The sequence below is a fragment of the Doryrhamphus excisus genome, linkage group LG21, assembly GCF_037039965.1.
Source record: "Doryrhamphus excisus strain RoL-2023G ecotype Guam linkage group LG21, RoL_Dexc_Guam_v1.1, whole genome shotgun sequence".
Lineage (NCBI taxonomy): Eukaryota > Metazoa > Chordata > Actinopteri > Syngnathiformes > Syngnathidae > Doryrhamphus > Doryrhamphus excisus.
Window position 1 is genome coordinate 10,028,910 of NC_136377.1, and position 20,864 is coordinate 10,049,773.

Here is a 20,864-nt window from a genome sequence, read left to right on the forward strand (position 1 = left end):
GCTGCTGCTGCTGCTGCTGCTGTGAGTAGAGCCACAAATGTATATCTTAATGAAGCATCTGTTTGTTGCAAAGTGAAGCTGAGCTTGAGACTGGTGGAGACTGACCTGTACGTGGTCTTTATTTCATGGACGGCAGTGCATATGAAAGAACCTGCAATTCTGAAGCCTCAAGATCGCAAAGTGAATATGTATCTTTTTTAAAGAGCTGATTAAAGAGGAGAAATGTGGATCATCGTGATAACATTCTTGACTGAAGAGATTGCATGATATGCTTCTCAGTGCTGTGATTTGGCTGAAAAGTGAACTTGAAAATAAATGTGAAGCAATAAGTTGCAAAGTGAATAAGATGAGAAACGTGGATTGTCATAAGAACATTCCTTCCTCAAAGTGTGACGGACGGGCCGTGATATGGTTCTTGCTGCTGTGATTTGGGCCATCATCTTCTTGTTGAACGTCTTCCCAAAAGAGTGAAGTTGTTTATTTACTTGGACGCAGCATCTGTTAGTGTACAAGCTGGCAATTTCAATCTGTCTTTTAGAGCTGATTAAGACAAGAGACATTCTGGCAAAAATGGGAGAGCTTTGGGGTGGTCGATAAATACTCTGCAGCCACTAAGTAGCCTCTGGCATCATTATCCTCCACTGCTCATTTGTACGAGTGGGATGTTGTTGCTTCCACTTCTTCTTCTTTTGTTGCCTCTCACTTTCACGCCCCCCCCCCCATCCTTTCTTCTTTTATTATGAGAATTCCAAGCAGGCCAGCTCCTCCCTTCCCCCTCTTTCTTCCCTTCAGGAGCGACATCCCTCCATTCTTATGGATTTCTCATGGGGTTCAAATGGGGAGGAGGGAGGAGAAAGGAAGGAGAGCCAGGCTAATTCATCAATAATCTTTACCTAATCCCTCCCTCCTGCTCCTTCTTCTTCTTCTTCTTCTACTCTTTCACTGCCTGAAGGCGCTCAAGCAACACATCCATCCCCGCCTCACCAAGTCTGTCTGAACACGTCCAGAGGGAGCGCGTGGATTGAGTGTTATTCCGTATGCTCCCCCGTGCGCGTGCGTGTGCGTGCAGTGATTCTAGCAGAAGAGGTGTGGCGGAGATGGGGCGGCGTCCACTGCTTTGTCTGTAGCGCCCACCGCCAAGCGGGGTGGATCCCGACTCCCGGCGCCAATCCCGGAGCAGAGAGCAGTTAGCCGGGGAAGAGAGGAGCTAGCCGTGTGCACGCCGGCCGGCTGGATGTGTTGTAATGCGTGTGACGTGGAGCTGCAACACACACAAACACAGCCTCCTAAACTGGGATTTTAAAGTCACAGGGAATTAGACAAGTTCAAAGAGTGCGGTGGAAAACCTTTTGTTAGCCTGCAACAGGAGCCAAGAGAAGAAGAAACTAGAAGTCAACAAAGAGCGTCATAGTGAAGCCAAACTTTGGGATCATTCGGACCGCAAAGGATGCAAGAGTAACACCATTTGGAATATGGGACTTTTAATCTCGGGTTTGGACTATGGGGTCAAGAAATTTCGTTTCTGTGCTCAGCTTTGGGTCATTTTGATAAGTATGTCTCTTATTTCTTCTTTGACTTGATTCTATGTGTATGCTGTGCATGTGGAGGCTGTGTTGGCGCTGTTGATTAGCATGTCGTGGTCGGTGCTGGTCGGTGCTTTCACGTTCGGGTCACGGCTGCAAATGGGGTTGCCCGGAATGCTGTTTTATTGCTCCATCAGGTCAAGCTGCCAACAATAACTCTTTCATTACTTGAGTGGCTTTTGTAATTGCAACTGTAGTGGAACGTATCTTCTCATAATAGAATTCAGTATTATATACAAAATAATTGCGACAGATCTGTCTGCCTTTTCGTGTACTGCCTCGGTTTTGGTACAGACGAACAAACTAGCGGAGTGGCCAAACAAAGCATCCACCTGCTGCTGACTTAAGAATGGGTAGCCATTCTTTTACAGTTGGGGCTCTATGGATAGATTCCAGCCAGAGAATCCTTTTAGCATCTTTATTGTGTGTGTGTGTGGTTTATTTGTTCAAATAACACACACAATAATGAACATTCGTCTCCTTCCTTCCTTCTATGAAGCACTGCGCCATGTATCTAAGAGGCGTTCAAGTGCACTGCCTATTATGGAGTGTTAGAGGAATCAGTGCTTTTTTTAAGTGAACGGCTGGTAAAAATGCCAGAACTTTATAAAGAAGGTGAGAAACACTATTAAATTCAAGAAAAAACTCATAGTACAAAGTAGGAAGGTAATGTCACTTCCATAGGATTTTAATGTCAAGGTTTCTTGGTCGCAGGGGGAATGGTTTGAGCAGGACACGTGACAGTGAGGCGGGGCCAGTGTGTATAATGATGATTGCACCTGCTGCTGAAGTTTAAAATAAAGTGAACAACAATTATAACGGACTACAATGCATATAAAAATGTGTTTTGTGTTAATACTTAACACAAAACATGCATGTTGGGTTAATAGGCGACTCCAAATTGTCCATAGGTATGAATGTGAGTGTGAATGGTTGTTTGTCTATATGTGCCCTGTGATTGGCTGGCCACCAGTCCAGGGTGTACCCCGCCTCTCACCCGAAGACAGCTGGGATAGGCTCCAGCATACCCGCGACCTTAGTGAGGGTAAGCGGTATAGAAATTGATGGATGGAAGTTATTGCTTAATTTATTTACAGAAATTACGTATAAATTGTTACTCAAATATTTATATATTTATCCACAATATTTTTCATTCTCTTGGCCTCCTTGTAATAGCCCCACTTAATCTAACATGTATTTCAGATTGTCAAAGTATTCCTATCGTATTACCATAATACATTTATATTCCTTTGTTACATTTTTATCCCTTATTTTCCCCCTAAAAACGGCACACGGTAAAATAGATGTAGTTAAATAAAGTATGCAAATTAAAAAGATGCCACAGCTTTGGGCCCTTTTCTCCCACACCAATCACAAAACTAGCAGGTACTGATGATTGATAGCGGGTCGATAGGTTTTTGTTATGGCAACACACTTTGGATTTGAGTGCGGTTTGGCTGCTTTTCATTGAAGTGTGCTGTGTAACTTGCTGCTTCTTTGTTCATTTTGTCATTTTTGCCTTCACTATGAACTACATGGAATGTACTGGAACAGTGGCTCAGTGGTTGAGATTGCTTCTTTTAAGCCAGGAAGTTAGGTGACTTTACTGATCCCCACTGGAATCATGGTGTCAGGTAGCAGCCATGACAATAACAAACATAAAAGCAAATATCCCTCGTCTGGGTATTCCATGTCCATGTGTTTTTCTGAATTCAGTTCAGAATCACGAGTCCGTCGTCATATGCCAGCCAGCACCCCCCTCCCCCCTGTGTGACCTTGAATAGGATGAGCCTTGAAAAAAACGATAAATGCTTGGAGTTATTTATTTGTTTTTTTTAATCTTTTTGCAGCTCTTGCAGGGAAAGTCTCCCCGACCAGTTCCGATGCCCTCCTCAGCTCCTCGGCGGTGACAGCCAGTCCTTTGCCCCCCAGCGTCTACCTGCCGGCCAACTTCAAAATGTCCAATGCACAGCTCGCCTTCTTTCTGCGCGAGGCCCAGGTCTCCGGACAGAATGTGCGTTCCAGCAGCGCTCCCAGCATCGGACACCCTCTGCAGCGCTCGGAGAGTTTTGTGGTTTTTCAGACAAAAGACCTCCCCGCCATCAACATCAGCTTTGGGCCTTTTGCCCGAGACCAGGCGCTGTCTAAGGAGTTGCTCCAGCCAACCAGTCCACTGGAAATTCCTGGCCAGCTGACAGTCAACTGGAAGGTACGAGCCTTCATTGTGCAGTCGAGGGTGTTCTCCAACAACCCGATGGTGCAGGTGTTTTTCTACATCGCCGGCCGGGACTGGGACGACTTCAAGGCACAGGACAAGCTGCCGTGTGTCCGCCTGCATGCCTTCCGAGACGTGCGGGAGATTAAAACATCCTGCCGCATGAAAGGCAACCTGGCACAGTGCTTGGCCCAACTGGAGCTGCCGCCGTCCTGGTTTAACACCAACGTGGCCCCCCTGGGCCGCCGGAAAGGCTCTGGGGATGGACTCTTGGATGGGCTCACCAGTGAGACCCTCCAGACAGAGCTCTACTACACACTGCACGAGCCAGACGTGGAGGGCGAATGTGGGGAGACCTCGGGCCACAGGGCCGGCGCTGGGCCCAGGGGGGAGCCTCTGTCGCAGCACCCCCTGCTGCGCATCGGCAGCATCAGCCTGTATCAGGCCAGTCAGGAGCAGCTGCTGGTGGACAAGCAGCTGGACAAGAACATGTTCCTCAGGCTGCCAGAGAAGCCTCTCAAGCCTGGAGAGACGCTCAAGATTTTCTTGTACTTGATGCCCAACTCCACCGTGGAACAGTTCACTCTCAAGTTAGTAGTACTTCATTTCTTCCTTTCTGTTTCCTGCCTGAATGTCACATTTGATTAGCAGACGTGTTGAACGTGACTGAAATCAAGAATTGATGAAAATGACCCCATTATTTATGAAGAAAATAACTCATGATGCAAAGTTTTGCGATACAGGGTGAAACATACGTAACAATCCTGTCATAGCATTTCACTATGTTACCGTACAAAAATCATATTTAAAATGATAATGATCTACAAAAGCATGTTTTTTCTCAACCTTTCACCGTTCCACTATTCCTCACTGCAACATCACATCACGAGTTCTCTGTGTTCCCATCTTTTTCATTATTACAGCATCCTAGGTATCAGATATGGAAAGTGTTCCTGGCCAGATACACTGCCTTCGTAGTTATTTGCTTTTTGGACACAGAATGCAGGTCGCACTTTTCTTTGGAACAACTTTAAATGTGTGTTTGTGACGACACTTGAGATCGCAGTGTGAGCCAAAAACGGTATCTCCTTCTGGAATTTTGACAATTTTATTCACAAGTTGATGGAATTGGAATTCAACAACTTGTCCTCTAGGTAGAGAGCATAGACATTCACTTCACTGTTGAATCGTATCTTATGTGTATCTCTATCAAACTGTTCAATACAGGGGTCCCGGTTTGGTACACATGTGTATCGAACAATATGTAACACAGCGGCACACTTCTGGTTGCCACTTTAGTGCTCCCAGATCACTGTGTTATTCCTCACCAAGGCTGGCTGCTGAAACTGATAGATTGAAACTACAGCATCGATTCCATTGCTGTTTCTTGGCAATTTCAATAACACTTATTATTACAAGTATTGAAAAAGTATTAACTAGGGATCGATTGTGGGGTTTTTTCCATCACCCTTAGCCGATGGCCAATTTTGCTTGGGCTGATGTTTGTGGCCTATACTGCTTTTGCTCCCTCAATTTATATGAAAAAATGACAATGATAACAAATATTATAGGTCTCAAGTTTAAACAAATATTTATTGAAATGTAAACACAGTAGAATTCAGCTTTCTTAAACACACATTTAAACAGCATTATCAACTTTAAAAGGAATAAATATTCAACCATGTGTAAACAAAATTTCTGTCGTAGTTGAAGTTTTTTCTAGCATCGATGTGATGACTGCTCCTCCACAGTGTGACGCGCATCCCCCCCCCCCACCTGCCTCCACTGACACAATTTAATACGATATATACGTAAAACATTTCTCTCATCATTAAAGTTCGTGTTGTGCACGCTAAAGACCTCTGATAGCAGACATGGCTGCTCCAATTCCTTCTGTGTGTGTGTGTGTGTGTGCATACTCGGAGAGATCGCACACGCATAACACGACACGCATTTAACCTGAGCCCGGCGTTGGCTGAATGAAAGTCCTCCAAACACCATGGGACTGAATTGCCAAGGTTGCCATTAAAGCCGTGTTGGTAACAGCTGTACATATTAGCCTCCAACTACATCAACAGCTCCCTAATTCCAATGGTAGGCACTTTTAAAGATGAAGCATTCAGCAGCATTCCTGCTTTTCACACCCACAAACTAAACTATATTGTAGCGTCGCTGGGAGCACTTCCTGGTTCCCAGCGTGCTTTGTGGCACCGTTGGTGCAAATAGTTGGTCAGTTTGTAGTTAAAGTTGCATAGTTGTTCATTCTTGGTCTGCTCAACTAGTGAGAGTGCTTTTATTCATCTGTTGCATTGGTATGTGATGTTTTGGGGATTTCTTGTTGTCACACCATGACTTAAACTGTTATGCCTCGCGGTCACCCAGTGAAATGTGATGGGTTGTGTATGGTGTAAAACGCAAACATACTTTTACTTGGTATTCATGTTTCCTATTTTATAGCAGGTGACAATATTTCAACTAAGCCTAACTGTTAGAGGCTAATTAGAAGTTGAAAACGTACCCTTGTTATGATGTGGCGGAGGGGTGCCCAGACTGCGTGTGTTGCAGGGTCCTGCGGTAACACAAAGCTGCCCGGTGGATGCCTGTCTGTAAATCATACGGTGGAAAATATTTCGGCGAACCCTCGATTCAAGGCAAGGAGGCAAATATCGGCCGATGTATCGGTCGATCCTTAGTATTAACCCATAACATGAATGTATGGAAACAAACTGAAACGTGAATTTAGTGTATTGTTGCACCCCTAGTATGTAGATGCGTATCGAATCTTTTACCACAAAGAGATTTATATCCCTACTTATTATTGATAAAAATGTTTCTCTCTGATTAATTGAGTTAATTATGGACAAAATGTGATTAATTGCGATGAATGACATCCCTAGTATATGGCTCCCAAGCTTGCATTTGCTTAGGTAGGTTGGTATTTCAAAGGTAATAGTCTGGAGTAGTAATTGTAGTAGTAGTAGTAGTAACGTTGGCAGGTGGCGGTAAAGTTTCTACTGTGTCAGTTTACTCGCTACTGTAAAACTAGATTTTATGCGTCGATCGTTAGCATCATCTCATCAGGCGCCATTCCTTGATGCTGTGTTTTTTATATTCTCTGGCGTTAGAACCCGATCTCAACACGCCAGTATCGTCTTATTCTGATAAACAGCAAATTAAATGTCCCACTTTGACTCCAGTGTGGAAATGGACCAGGGGGAGCTAAACTAATTCCTCCTTGCTTTCTATTTATTGAAGTTTTTCCTTGTCCCCACTGTGATATTTGCAGTTGGATAGTTTAGTGGCTGGAAGACTGTTATGAAGAGGCGGGTGGAATTACCCACTAACGTATGAAGGATGATGAAACAGTCTGCACACACATTATTGTAATCTTAGCATAATCTCTTACGGACTTAAACTCAGAGATTTGCTGAATAATTATTAAGCCTGAACGACTCATTAAGCGTCTGCAGAAAACCAGTATTGTTTCTCCCTGCAGACACGCTGCATTAATGCTGATTTATTCCAACAATAAAAAACTTAAGAGGGGGAAACTTAAGACCCAAATGAGTGAAAATCAACAGTGGGGTGCGTGTGTCGGCCACACTGTTTAATGGAAAATGTGTGTAGTCTTCAAACGTGTAAACAAACAGTTCATTGACATTCGCAGCACTGCAACTGTGATAACATGCTGAGTAATGCTGCTTTCCATATGGAGGCCATTCATTTCAACCGATGATAAGACCTGCAAAAACAATCCAACTCTCCAGCCATACAACAGTGGGCACACACACAGCAACTTGACAAATCATAGAAATCAAGAAAGAAGTATTTGAAGCAGCTGCAGAAAATCTATTTTTGAAAATGCAGAGGACCGATAGTACATCACAGACAACATCAGACTGGCAACATCACAATAAAGGGAAAAAATGTAACCTTCAGGCGTAAGAGCACTTAAGGACTGCAGCTTCAGAAAAATAAAGACAACATAATTTGTTTAACATTTGGACATAAGAGGTCTGAAGTGGGAGGCATAGCAGCTTCAGGAAAAGTAAAGAAAAATAAAGAAAACACATATTCTTAAACCAGAGAACGTCAGGAGCTTGATTGACAAAGTTTTTAAATCAGAGAACGACAGGAACGGTGCAGCCGCTTGAGAAAAACTCAGAACACATTTAAAGTTAAGGCCCGGGAAGACTTGGGGAGAGCCACAGCAGCTTGACCAAAATAAAGAGAAGCATTTTTTAATCGTAGAGCACCATAGGACGACATGTAAGGCACAGTAACTGTGTGTAAATAAGTATTTATGTGGTACGATGTTTGGTTGAGTGTAAGTAAAAAAAAAAAGCCAAAATCCATTCTTTTTCTGTCAGGTGTGGTTTGGAAAGTTATTTCCACATCTTGTTGGCATCCATGTCAACCATTCATTATCAGTGTTCCGACCCCATCCTCCCCCTCCCAAGAATCCCAAGCATGCGTCTTCACACTGTTGGACCAACATTTCCATGCCCTTCATCCCCCCCTCGTCATGTTGAGTTAGTGATACAGAGCTCCTGAATGTCATGAAATCAGACAGAGGGTATCTTCTTGTAGAACACGGTTGAGGCCTTGTCACATGTCCCTCCCCTGTTGAAACATTTAGCTAACCGCCACCGTGCCTGCACGTCCCCCTTGCAGGGATGAAAACGAGGAGCGATAACCCCGTTGAGTTGAAAGGAGAACGGACAGAGAGACTAAACCCCATCCTGAGTGACTCCACTCATTGGGAGGGGGGGCTCCTTGAGCTCTGAAGCTGTTCTAGGAAGGCGATTAAAGATGCAACAACTACGGAGTCTTAAAAGATGCATCAGAATCTTCCTTCCTATTGAGTGTCCCTTCGCCTTGCCATTTCTTGCAATTTAGCCCCTGAAGGTCTTTGCCTTGTTATTCTGGACGATGCATGCCAAGCAGCTGATGGAGACCCTTCCTGGGACACGTGGAATATCATAGCTGCTGCTGCTTCTTTTCCCAACAAATGCACAAATGCACCTTTGTGTGCACGTTCAGGCAATTACCCTCTGTCCTTTACCCTGTAAACCTAACCCCTCACTGGGTCTCTATTAGAGAAGCCCTCTGTCATATTTAGTTGCCATGACGGTGAGATTTTTCTGTGAAAGAATGAGTACCGGTACATTTGCAAGGACAAATGTTAAGTGCATTATTGACACACATTATGTACATTATGAATTGTTGACACACATTATTCCCAGGCTTTTGCCAGCCACATAAAATGGTGTGGTGGGCCCCATCTGGCCCCTGGGCCTTGAGTTTCACACATGCTCTATATCAGGGTTCCTCAACCACCATTCCATGGGCAAGGCAGAACTGAGCCACGGACAACTTTCAGGGGCAATGATGAAAAAATGCACTTAAAATGACGAAAAAACACATTTGTAAATAACTACATCAAATTGCATGCAAACATGCGCAGGCCACATAGCAAGGGTTTGATTCTCCGCCAGGGCATCGCTGTGTGAAGTTTGCATGTTCTCCCTCCGGTTTCCTCCCACATTCCAAAAACATGCTAGGTTAATTGGCCACTCCAAATTGTCCATAGGTATGAATGCAAGTGTGAATGGTTGTTTGTCTATATGTGCCCTGTGATTGGCTGGCCACCAGTCCAGGGTGTACCCCGCCTCTCGCCCATAGGATAGGCTCCAGCATTCTCGTGACCCTAGTGAGGATAAGCTATATAGAATATGAACAAATTAATTTATGTAAAGGGATATCAATGTTGGAAGTATGGGCTATTTTTGTATGCAAAAATATAATATAGTACAGTCAGAAATCCCTCAGTTTTGACATGTTTATGTTTTTTGTTGCCTGCCTGTCCCCCTTTGGTTGAACGCATCATCTAACTTTCTTCCACGCTGCGTAGTGGAACTACTATACTGTATTCTTCCTTTCACCTATTTTACTTATTTTACTTATTTGTTGATAATATGTGGGAATGCATAGTGATCAGGTTTGATGCAGTTATTGACTGCTAATGTTCTATGCAGGACTTTTCTGAATTTGTCACCTTATGGTTGAGAAAAAACAGAACACCGTCTGATCTGGAGCTCCTGGATACCATACTTTACACACGCTCTGGTTAAACATCTCTGCAGTGATTTGCTTTGCTATGCTTTGCATATCAGAAAGGGGCAAAAATGTTGATTGCTCTTTTCCAAAGTCAAAACTGATGTGTGCGGCTATCTTGTTTCCACGAAACTGAAAGATAATAAGGTCTGCTTTCATGGATGACGAAGGAAATCGTCGCAGCTCTCCAAACAACCTCCAATCACTCCATTAAAGCAGATGTTACCATAGTCCACTCTGATAAAAGCTTTGTATTTGCCAACCCGGGGACCTGATTTGCACCGTTCCTCTGCAAGTTCAATCCGGCATATGGCTGAATCAAGATCATCCTATGGGGACGGGATGGGATCATCCATATAAAGTGACACAAGGTCGTCTGTTGCTGCTTCACAGTCTGTCACATCGTTAAAAAACATATTTTAGCGATGAGCGTTCGCCATTTTCCGCCATGTGGCTCGACACGAGCTTTCAAACCACCTTCCCCCCAGTTTCTGTTAGCACCATCTGTGAGCTGTCTTACAACGGACGAGGCTTCCATTTTTACTGCTTATGAAGTGATTATTGTTATGGTGATGATGTGTATAGCCACAAGCTACAGTACCCTGACTGTGCAGTGTACTTTCCAGGCATCAAATGGAGACTTACCCAGCGGTTATCAAAGGTGTTCGTAAGTAGCTTAACCCCAAGTCTGTTCACAGCTCTGAGGTCATTCCAGGCCAAATACGTCCCTGCCAGTTTTGTCCTTAGTTCGACAATGTGCGTTATTGTAGACATGCTGAGGTGCATAGTGGCTCGCATTCTTTTGCGATGTGCTTAGTCACCTTGGAAACTGGAGGGACTCTACAGCCCCCGGGGTGGCCCATGAAGTATTCACAGGGTCTTAGGAGGCTTAAGGACACCGAACGAGCACTGGGTGCCAAAGAGGGTGACACATGAGAGCACAGTAAGCAGGCACCAAAGGACCTGAGGGGGAGGTACAGCAGCATGAGAAAATAAAGAAACAAAATTATTAAACCTTATGGTGCCACGGGACTACGGTACAGGCACAGCGGCTTCTTTAAACGTTTGGCCACCAAGGCATATTTGGGGGATGCACAGCTTCTTGAAAAACACACACAAAAAAAGTTTTGAGTATCGGGAACTTGAGAAAAACAGACAAAAATGGGTTGAAACCTTTGGGCAGTGGAGCACTTCGGGAGGAGGCACACTAGCTTGAGAAAAATTAAGAAAAACATCACATCACTTAAAATTTCAGTAATCCGTGTCAGTGCAGACGTGAGTTTGACTGAGATGTCTTATTTTTTATTATTATGTCTCCTGTATTGGGTAATAAGAGTCTAACAGTGTGCTCTATTTCATGTCTAGATGGCTCTATTAACGTTAAAAAACGTATTTAGGAGGTGGTAAGCAGGTTTTCTGTTCTCTATGAAAATATTTGTGGAAATTCACTTGTCACGGTCTTGAACCAATTGACTGCAATGAACAAGGGATTTACCGTACATGGTATCATACAACAACATAACATTAAGGAGTGGGACAGGAGGAGTGGGACACAAACGTTAGCTAAGTGCTATCATTATACTCATACAGCAACATCACGCTAGCTTAAACAATAGCCACGTTTACACAAGGAGTTTTTCTCTTTCTGAATGGAATCTTTTTCGAATGACCTTTCCCAAAGCAATGGCATCCATGGAAAGGAATATTCCAATCTCTTGTCTACATGCGTCGCTATAATCAACCAGCATGGTCAATGGGGCATGCACAATAAAGCGTAAACATCAACATCACGTGGTACCGACTTCCTCAAGTTTTTCTTTCAGTTGTTGGAATAACTCTGTATTGCCAGTTTTTCCTTTGTCCAGTCTTGAAATTTAGTTTGAATCAAAAACTTTCCGCAGCAGTCCAGTGCCCATTGCACGCCTCCATTTTTTAAAATTGAAGAACATCTCAAGCTGCGTGTTACGTCATATTTTTTTGCTGAAAGAACGCACCCGGAACAGGAAAAGATAAAAGAAAAAGATAAAATTGTGTATAGAAGGGTTTAGATTCTGTTCCACAGATGGCGCTAATGCACACGAAAGCTGCTTGCCAACCGCCAATAAGCAACAGAAGAAGAAAAACACCACGAAGAAGAACGCAGTCTGACAACTTTCCGATTGAGCGGGTACAAGATACCCCAATCGGACTGGGGAAAGGAATATTCCACCCCTGGGAAATCCCATTATATATTCATTCGGATTGGCACTTTTCTTTCGGAATGAGGTGTATACAAGGGTTACATTCTTTCCGTTTGAGCAAATAACCCCAATGGAATTAGAATATTTGGGTCCATGTAAATGTGGCTAATGTGATCAGTCTTACAGCTCCCACGTGACTGATGATATTTGCCAGATCTCTGAGCTTTATTTTAAGATGTCCCCCCCACACACACACCCTTTTGTTGTTGTCGTCCATTAAGTGGTGGATATGTGACAGGCTCATATAGCTAGGATACTGTCGTGTCCACAAGGAGGGAGGTTTTCCTACATGAAAAACTTGAAAAGCGAGCATTTGAGTGTCTCGTCTCTCACGAATGGAGCCAAAAAGTGAGGCAGATGATGGACATTTCTCACATTTGGTGCTCATAAGAAAAACAAAACACCGTTTAAAAAGGGACTTCTCAAGTTTGTGTGGAAGGTGATAAAAAACGCCTCCATATCCAATTCTAAGTGTGAAGCTATTCATTAAATACTGTAGGTAATAGCGGCTGTTCTAAGTACGTCCAATTAATGACTTAATCATACTTCAATGAAATAATTGGGCCTGGGTTAATTGCATTGGAGCCTTGTGATGCTCTTAATAAAGATATCACTTTGCATTCTTTAATGACTGGTAATGCTGGTTTTATCAGAAAAGGTTGAAACATGACAGCATAACAGGAAGTTGAAACGACGTCTATTGAATGGCATGTCAACAGTGAGGGTTGTGAAGTCCATCGCATGCATCACAGCCCACATTGACATCTTGCTATTTTTTCCTCCTACTTCTTCTCTGTGTCTATTGGTTGTCTAAGTGTGTGTTTTTTCGAAGAGGACAAAGTAAATGGTACAAAACAAAACACTTTTTTCCATTTGATTGTGCAAGCTTATCTTGGCCTTATCGTTGCACCCTTACTATATACTAACACTGCAGTGAATTGGTTCCAGACCCAACCATGAGAAGTGACTTTCCACCAAGTGGGATTCAATATTCATAAATTACATTTTTTTGGCTTGAGCATAGAACACAGGCGCAGGCTACAGGATCACTGCAAGAACACAAAACAACCGCCGCTTTAAACATTAGCATGATACCGAGCTAACTACGTAGCGTCAACTTATTCAAAGGGATTCAAAGGGAGTGGGGACGAAAGACAAAGGAAGAAGTGAAAAACTTACCAGTTCCATACGTAATGTTTTTTTTTCTTCAATTTATCATGTCGAACATGCCATGGCTTCCTCTATACAGTGTTAAAGGGGACCTGTTATGCTAATTTGTGGCCCTTTGTATTGAGTTGTGGATAACCTGCACAGAAAGCTTTGGAGATCTTCCAGAATGTGCACCTATTCCAGCTCGGATTTCCAAAACAGTCTGTTTTGATTTATTCCACCCACGGCCTTCCTCCTCTGTGATTAGATGGGCCCACCCACATAAGGAAAAAACTTAAAGCTTCTTTCAGGACTTACTTCCAAATGCGCAAACCTCATGATCTGAAACTTTGGCATAGTTTAACGCGAGAATACAACATTCTAACGACATTTATATGTCAGAAAAGTGGAAAAAGCACAATAGGCGGCAAGATCACACCATCCTTTTCACACCACCTTCCTGTTTTGTCATGAGTTATGTCTCAAATTCAATACATAAAGAAAGTGAGAAACTATTGAATTCATGAAAAGTAAAATAGGAAGATGGTGATCTTGCAGCCACGCTATCTTTGGGAAGAGTTACGCCTTCGGCGAAGGTAAAAGTGACCCTAAATGTTCACTTATACCTTTCATTTGTAATTTAGATGCATTTACGCTAGTTTTATGCATGTAAAACTATCATTGTAAAATCATAAAAATGGGATTTGTGTTAACATTGTCGAGAGTCCATCGCTGATAAAATCATAGATGGGCAACGTAGCTGATTTTTGATATACCAGTTGCCATTTTGCTAGGAAGCTAAGGATACTAAAAAGACATTTTGTGATGAAATCGCATTAACAACACAGCTGTATTAATAACACAACTAAATATTCATGGTGTTGTATGCTAAATCCATGTATAAATCCACGTATGGAAAATCCATGCAATCTGAGCCACACATTTTGGCACACATTTTTGACATTAACTTCATGAACTACACTCCATTCACTCCTCTCTGCAGTGACACTCTTTGCCGACATCACAAAAACCACATTCAAGTGCAGTATTTTTTCCACGTGGTGCTTCAATCACTCTGGTTGCTGTCAGCAACTGGTGCTACTTTAGAAATGGATTCACACACACGCACGTCAATCTGTGAATGCATGCGTAGCTAAGGCAGCAGTCCAATGATGAACGGGGGATGAGCAGATTAAACCAATGCAATATTTTTGCAGTTATTCAAGTGACTGATTGAGTGTTGCGTAACCGCATTCACAAAATAAATGAGTGACTGCTGTTTTTTTATGTAATGACAGATTGCGGTTTCATTTCAATGACGGGAGTGCAATAATGTTCAGTCAAACGAAGACGTTCTATGTGCCTTGATGTTCTCTCCAGTTGCCCTACAACCCGCCGCCCATCGCCTCGCGTGTTTATCTCCAGTACCTTCAAGGTGTTTAAGGGACAAGATAAGCCATATTTCCCTTCTTCACGCTGTCACAGACTGACACAATGGACATTTTATTGCCATCCTCCCTCCCTTGCTTCCTTCCTCTTCCTTTTTTCACATCCTATTTTACAGCCCCTGCCAAGAGATATGTAGTGATAGACGCAGCGTGAAGGATTGTTGCCGCCCAGTGGGCTGCAGGCTTCAAAAGGAGGCGGTGGTGTGGAGAGGTTTCATCTTTTTCTTTTTTTGCACGACTTCGTCTTTCGGGTTTTTAATGATGTCCTCGCCGCCTTGGCTGAGCCTTTTCTTCGCCGCCGTTACTTCAAATCCAGTACACAAGGATCAAGGGATACACTGTTCTGACCCCTGAGAGATGGATTGCGTTGCGGTGGAATGACTTCTGCAGGCAGAAAAAGGAAAATAATTGGTGGATATTCAATAACTTAAAAAGTAAAAGTAAAAATTGGCTTTGCAATTTAATTGTCAAAAAATTGTTGAGTGATGCCTTTTGAAAATGATTGGTCTAGAATTCATTTCCACCAGGATTTTGTCGGTAAACTAGCACACTTTTACGCACGATTACATATGTTGCGATATAGATAATTCATGGTGTATTGTAGCTAGAAAAAACAACAAAACCTTGTGGTTCATTTTAGGCATATTTCTTAACTCTTACAAGTCAAAAAGAGACATTAATTGGAACATAATAAAAATATAATAAAGTAAAACTGCTCACCATTTGAAGAGGCCTGACAGACAACAAAGTGATACTGTCATTTACTGACAGTCCAAGTGACCAGGGAGTGACCAGAGTCACATTTGAACATTCTCAGTTGTCCTACAAGTCAGAAGTTAATTGATGTATAATGAAGCTAAAATAAAGTAAAACCACTCACCATTTGAAGACGCCTGCCAAAGCAGAGTGATATATCTAGTGGTGTTTTGTCAGTATTGATAGGTCATCAATTTCAGTGTTCAAAAAGCAGCCCTCCTGTGGTTAGAGTATAGAAAACCTATTTATTATTTTCTAAATATGTTTTTATATTATTTGAGCCCTGTATACATTAAATAGTATACCTTTAGTCACGTTTACACATGACGGCCGCAACTAGCATAGCAAGTTCCCGAGCTAAGTATAATAAATAGCCTCTCCAATTTACTTGTTGTGAATGTAAAAGTGTTTCAAACAGAGTGTGGAAGAAGACAAAGTAAGAAGCCAGAAATGTACCACTTCCACACGGAGTGGGAGGAGACATTTTTTCCCTGCTATGTCATGTTGGACATGCTCTGGTTGATGTCTCATTAATGTGACATCACTGGCACTGAGTACCCAGAATACTATATACATGGTGGTGTGAAAAAATGTTTACTGATTTCTTATCTGTTTGCCACACTATTTTCACAATAAATGTTTCTTACCTTAGAGTAAGGTACATAGACTTCTACATTACTTCAACATTATATGGCTTGCCTCAAAACACCTTTTTTTTTAATAAAATGCATACATTTTTTACAAACAGTGACATTTATTGCAAAACAACTAGAATAAATAAGAGCTCACAACCAGCACTGTAACATAAAAATAGAAAATGTATCAAATATACATATGAAATAGAAATAACAACAAGCATTATTTCAAGGTTTAAAAATCTCCCCGTTTTGTTCTCGCTCTCCTTCTTTTGTTGATGTCATCTCTCAGAGTCTTTTGCAAGAAAGTCCAGAACGGCAGTGTTGCATTTGACTTTTCCATACTGGGGTTGCAGCCGTTGAATGCTCCTGAAGTGCTGTGTTGTGGAGCAGATTGCTGACTTCAGTGGGCTCAGCATCTCCTGCAGGAATGACATATGTATGATGGGCTCCAACTATTAACTCATTTGATAATGGGTGTGCTGTCCGAATGTGACCATGTTGCTTACATACATGACCACCCAAACTGTATGCTGAATAAAGTAAACTTATCTCAATTTCTATCTCTAGAAATCTTGCACGATTTGCTGATATTGGACATTTCAGGCATATTGTCCTACTGTCCAATACTGTCCTACAAGTAAATAAAACTAAAATAAAGTAAAAGTCCAGGGTGTATCCCACCTCTCGCTAGAAATAATCTGGGATAGGTTCCAGCATACATCCAGCGAACCGAGTGAAGATCAGCAGTATATCCAATTTGCAGGCTTCCCCTGTTGCATAATTTAGTGCAGACCTCCTCACCTATCCATGCACCCCCCACCCCACCCACACAGTGACGCACACCACACATATGAGAACCTTCTTGCCTTTCATCTTTACTTCTTTGTTCATTTCGGGGGAAGGAGTGGGCCGCAGAGTCGTGGTGCCCGCCACCGCCGCCAGGAAGGTTGTACTGATTTTAAATTACAATCACTCCCAGCGCCAACTCATGACTCACAGCAGAGCAGGACGCATTTGTTACACCCCCCCACAAGCCATGAACCGTGGTGTTTATTTTTTTGCTTCTTGTTTACAAGAAAACAAACATAGTTAAAATTAGTATGCATGAGCACTCAACAGCACCTTAGATGTGGGAAGCATTTAAAGTAGCTTTCATCAAGCGGGTCGGTGCAAGTGTTATCTTTGTTGCTCTATGGGAAGTATCTCCGTCAAGCAAATTTCATTTTGTTGCCCTCGGAATCTTGCATATTTTGTAGTTATGCCAACTCACGACATCCTCAAGTGACAATTTGTTCCCTGTCATTCGCGAATACATTGCTGACTGATGGCAGCAAATGAAATTGATACAATCATCTTGCCAATATTTCACCTTCAAAGCTTGTCAGAGTCGTACCAGAGTCCAGAAGCCAATGACTAAGTGAACGCTGTTGAAAGCAACTATCACTGTCCAGCAAATACTGCTGAACCAACATATTACTGCCACTGTGTGCCCTTTCACACAGTGGCACAGCTTTACACTGTTCCTTATCACACAGGCAGCGCCTCAACTCTGTTACAACGTTCATGCTCCCTGGAAAATTGCCAGGTCAAGTGAGCGTCTTCGCAATTCACACACAAACCTAACAGCCCTTTCCCGGCTTTGCGCTACTCCCTCTTACACAGACACTGTCTTACCTCTTGCCGTCACTGATACTACCTCAAAGCTGGTATAGAATGGCAACCCTGTAAAAGGTCTCCACTCATTTCCTTTTACAATGCTGTCACTGATAGCCTTTCATACAGAACAAACTGTGAATGTTGTCTGATATGTAATTTGTACGTCACACCAGACATTGACATCCATCTCAATAGCCCCTTTCGCATCTTTTTGCGAAAATTGCTCCATCAAAGCTGTGACAGTAGAGCCGTCAATTTTGCCTTTCATACAGAAGCGACACTTTGTCCTATTTGTGTGTCCTTTCAACAGTGACACGATATCCCGCAGTTACTTGTGGAACAATTGTTTTCAATGCAACAGGGCAGGAGAAGTTCACCCACACTGTTCCGCTTTAATGCTAATCCCTTTCACACAGGCAGCTCTCTGTTATGGCTCGAAATGGGAAAATACAACCTTACATCCTCTGCCACAAGCAGTTCTATTTATTTCTAATGTAGTTGGTTCTTTGCATGTGTAACGCAAATGACTCATGCACACACCTATATAAAGCTCCTCTCAAATTGCTGACAGTTGAGAGGTTACCACGGTAACCCCATGTCTTTCTAATGGATCATTTGTAACCATAAAGGCAAGCGACTCAAATAAGATTATAAAAGAAATTAAGATAAAAAGTCCCCTTCTGACAAAATTAGGCTTAAAAAAAATTCTTGTTACCAGGCAACAGGTCTGATAAGCCCAGTGACTTGTCTGACTGCATTTGTTGAGGATCTCATCGCTTGATTTGCTTAAGGATATTGCTACATGTTGCCATGAGGGGGATAATTATTGTCTGCTGAAAAGTGCAGATGATTGGAAATTGAATCAGAGCGAGGGGAGAATTTGTTTGGCGAAAAACGACAAACGCTTCTCGCCCTGCTGCTGGAGAAACACAATTTCTAATTCCCTCTTTTAAACAAAAGTCCAGAAACTTTTAGTTCATGGTAACGATCTTTACTGGGGGTGAGTGGGTGGGTGTGGGGGCTATGTCTCCACCATGTAAATAAACACAACATTAGATCAGATTTTAGAAATACAGTGCCAATAAATAAAATAGCAATCTACAGATGCAGGAGATACAAAACAAGAAAAACAAAATGGTCTAGTTTAGCAAAAAGTCAATGAAGCGTCAGGGCTTTGGTTCAAATTGTCTACACGCATGTCCACAGTGCCCGACACAGACGTCCTCTCAGTGAATGATGGTCTTATGAGGGTCAGACAAGTCCTTATGGTCCATTTCATCTGTAAATATCAATACATAAAGAATAAATGTCAGTGTGGAGCTCACTGCGACAATACCAACACATTCAATTGTAGCTTTAGCGTTAGCCCATTAGCATGAGCATTCTGGTTCACTCTGGTTTTGTATAACTTAACAAATGCCATGTCATTGAATACTTTTACAGCATATTACAAACTAAATAGTGACTACAGTAAACCCTCGTTCACAAATCAAATATTTAGAAAACCTTTTTTAGAGCCCTCTAGACAGGAAATAGCACCCCTATAGTCATCTGTAAGACAGAAATAAGACCTGTGCTCGTATGTGGAGCAACAAATGTCTTCCAGTGCGAACTGGAAGTGATAGCTGGATTATGGTTGTTATTAGGGGTGTCATGAGACGCTACACGAGATGAGACGAGATTTTAAAAGACAAATATATGACAATATATTGCTACTACACTACACTGTCCTGCGTTCTGTGTGGCGAAGAGACTGTATGACTGACAAAAGGGCTCACTCTTCTCATGCTGTTGTTCTATGGAACAAACGTACCAAGGTGCTGAAGCCGATGTTTCCTGCCTGTTTGGAGGCGGAAGACGAGGGAAACAGACACGCATGCCCATGGCAATGTGTTGAGGACAGCAAAATGAGATCTTGTGACACCCCTAGAAATGATTAGTCATTATTGAGTTATTATTAGTGTCCCGGTTGTGAGATGATTAATTTAGCCATTTTGTGCTTCAGGGTGCTTCATTTAGGCAAAACGCATTTAAAATTGGCTTAAATAGTAAAATGAAAAAAAAAAAAGAATAGACTTCATTCAACCACAAAACAGCATGGATTATTAATTAGTATATTTTTGAAATACCGTGATAGAAGCCACGGGATTAGACGACAGTATTTGATGTGTCTGCGATTCTTGTTTGTTTTGCAGGAACCCTTTCGGCATCATGAGGAACCTTTTTACCCATGTAGATGTTGGTGGAAATGCAGGGGGTATCTAAAACTAGCAGGGTAAATAGGAAAGTTCCTGCGGTGGAAGGGGGCTGATAATGCAGGAGTGTTAACGTCGAAGTTGTTGGTCGTGAAACAGCATCAGTGGCAGCCTCACGAACCCTGATAAACCCAGAAAGGAATGTTTTAGCGCCTTTGTCCTTTTGTGGACATATGTGGGTTTTTCAGGGAAGAGCCAGCCAATTGGACGTGACAGCAGGTCACCAACACCTCTTGGTGTCATGGCAGCAGCGTGTGTGCTTATCAAGGCGCCGACCCTCCAACACCTCCCTCGGTACCACCACCACCTGTGTGTGTGTGTGTGTGTCCACCATTTCCCCTGCAAGACAGCCTTCCCGGGGAGAATGCACTCTAGGGGAACCCAATAAAGACGCGCTTAACCTCTTAAACCTCTTAATTCATTGTTGTCCAAAGTGTGGCCCTGGGCCATTTACAGCCCACATCTTGTTTTTTTTCATTGGTTCCCCCGACATATTCCACAACAGTGCATCTTCCCATGGTCACAATTTGTTTTATTTTGAAGTCGTTGCAGAAATAGCATACAAAATGGTCATAATGTGGCAAAACATGCACCACGACTATGTTTAAAGGCCTGTATAAATAATGTTGGTATGGTATTACTTTTTTCAACAAATACTCCATAAACCGGATTCACATGAACTTCTCAAAGCAAAATTATGCAAAATTTGGTACACACCGTGAGGGGGCTGACAAGCACAGTTTGTAAAATCTGAAGAAGATTGGTTGAAAAACGTAACTGGCATCAAGGAGAAAGTGGCAAGAGAGA

The 20,864-nt window shown here is 42.6% G+C and overlaps 1 protein-coding gene across 1 annotated transcript in view; it reads left to right on the plus strand.

Annotated features, from left to right (window-relative positions):
- Positions 1 to 801: 801 nt before the first annotated feature.
- tmem132e (transmembrane protein 132E) overlaps positions 802 to 20,864 on the plus strand; it is a 110,995-nt gene continuing 90,932 nt past the window's right edge. Inside the window, 2 exon segments of the mRNA XM_078787992.1 lie at positions 802 to 1,551; positions 3,434 to 4,388. Of these exon segments, the coding sequence (XP_078644118.1) occupies positions 1,473 to 1,551; positions 3,434 to 4,388 (1,034 nt within the window). The 5' untranslated portion in view covers positions 802 to 1,472.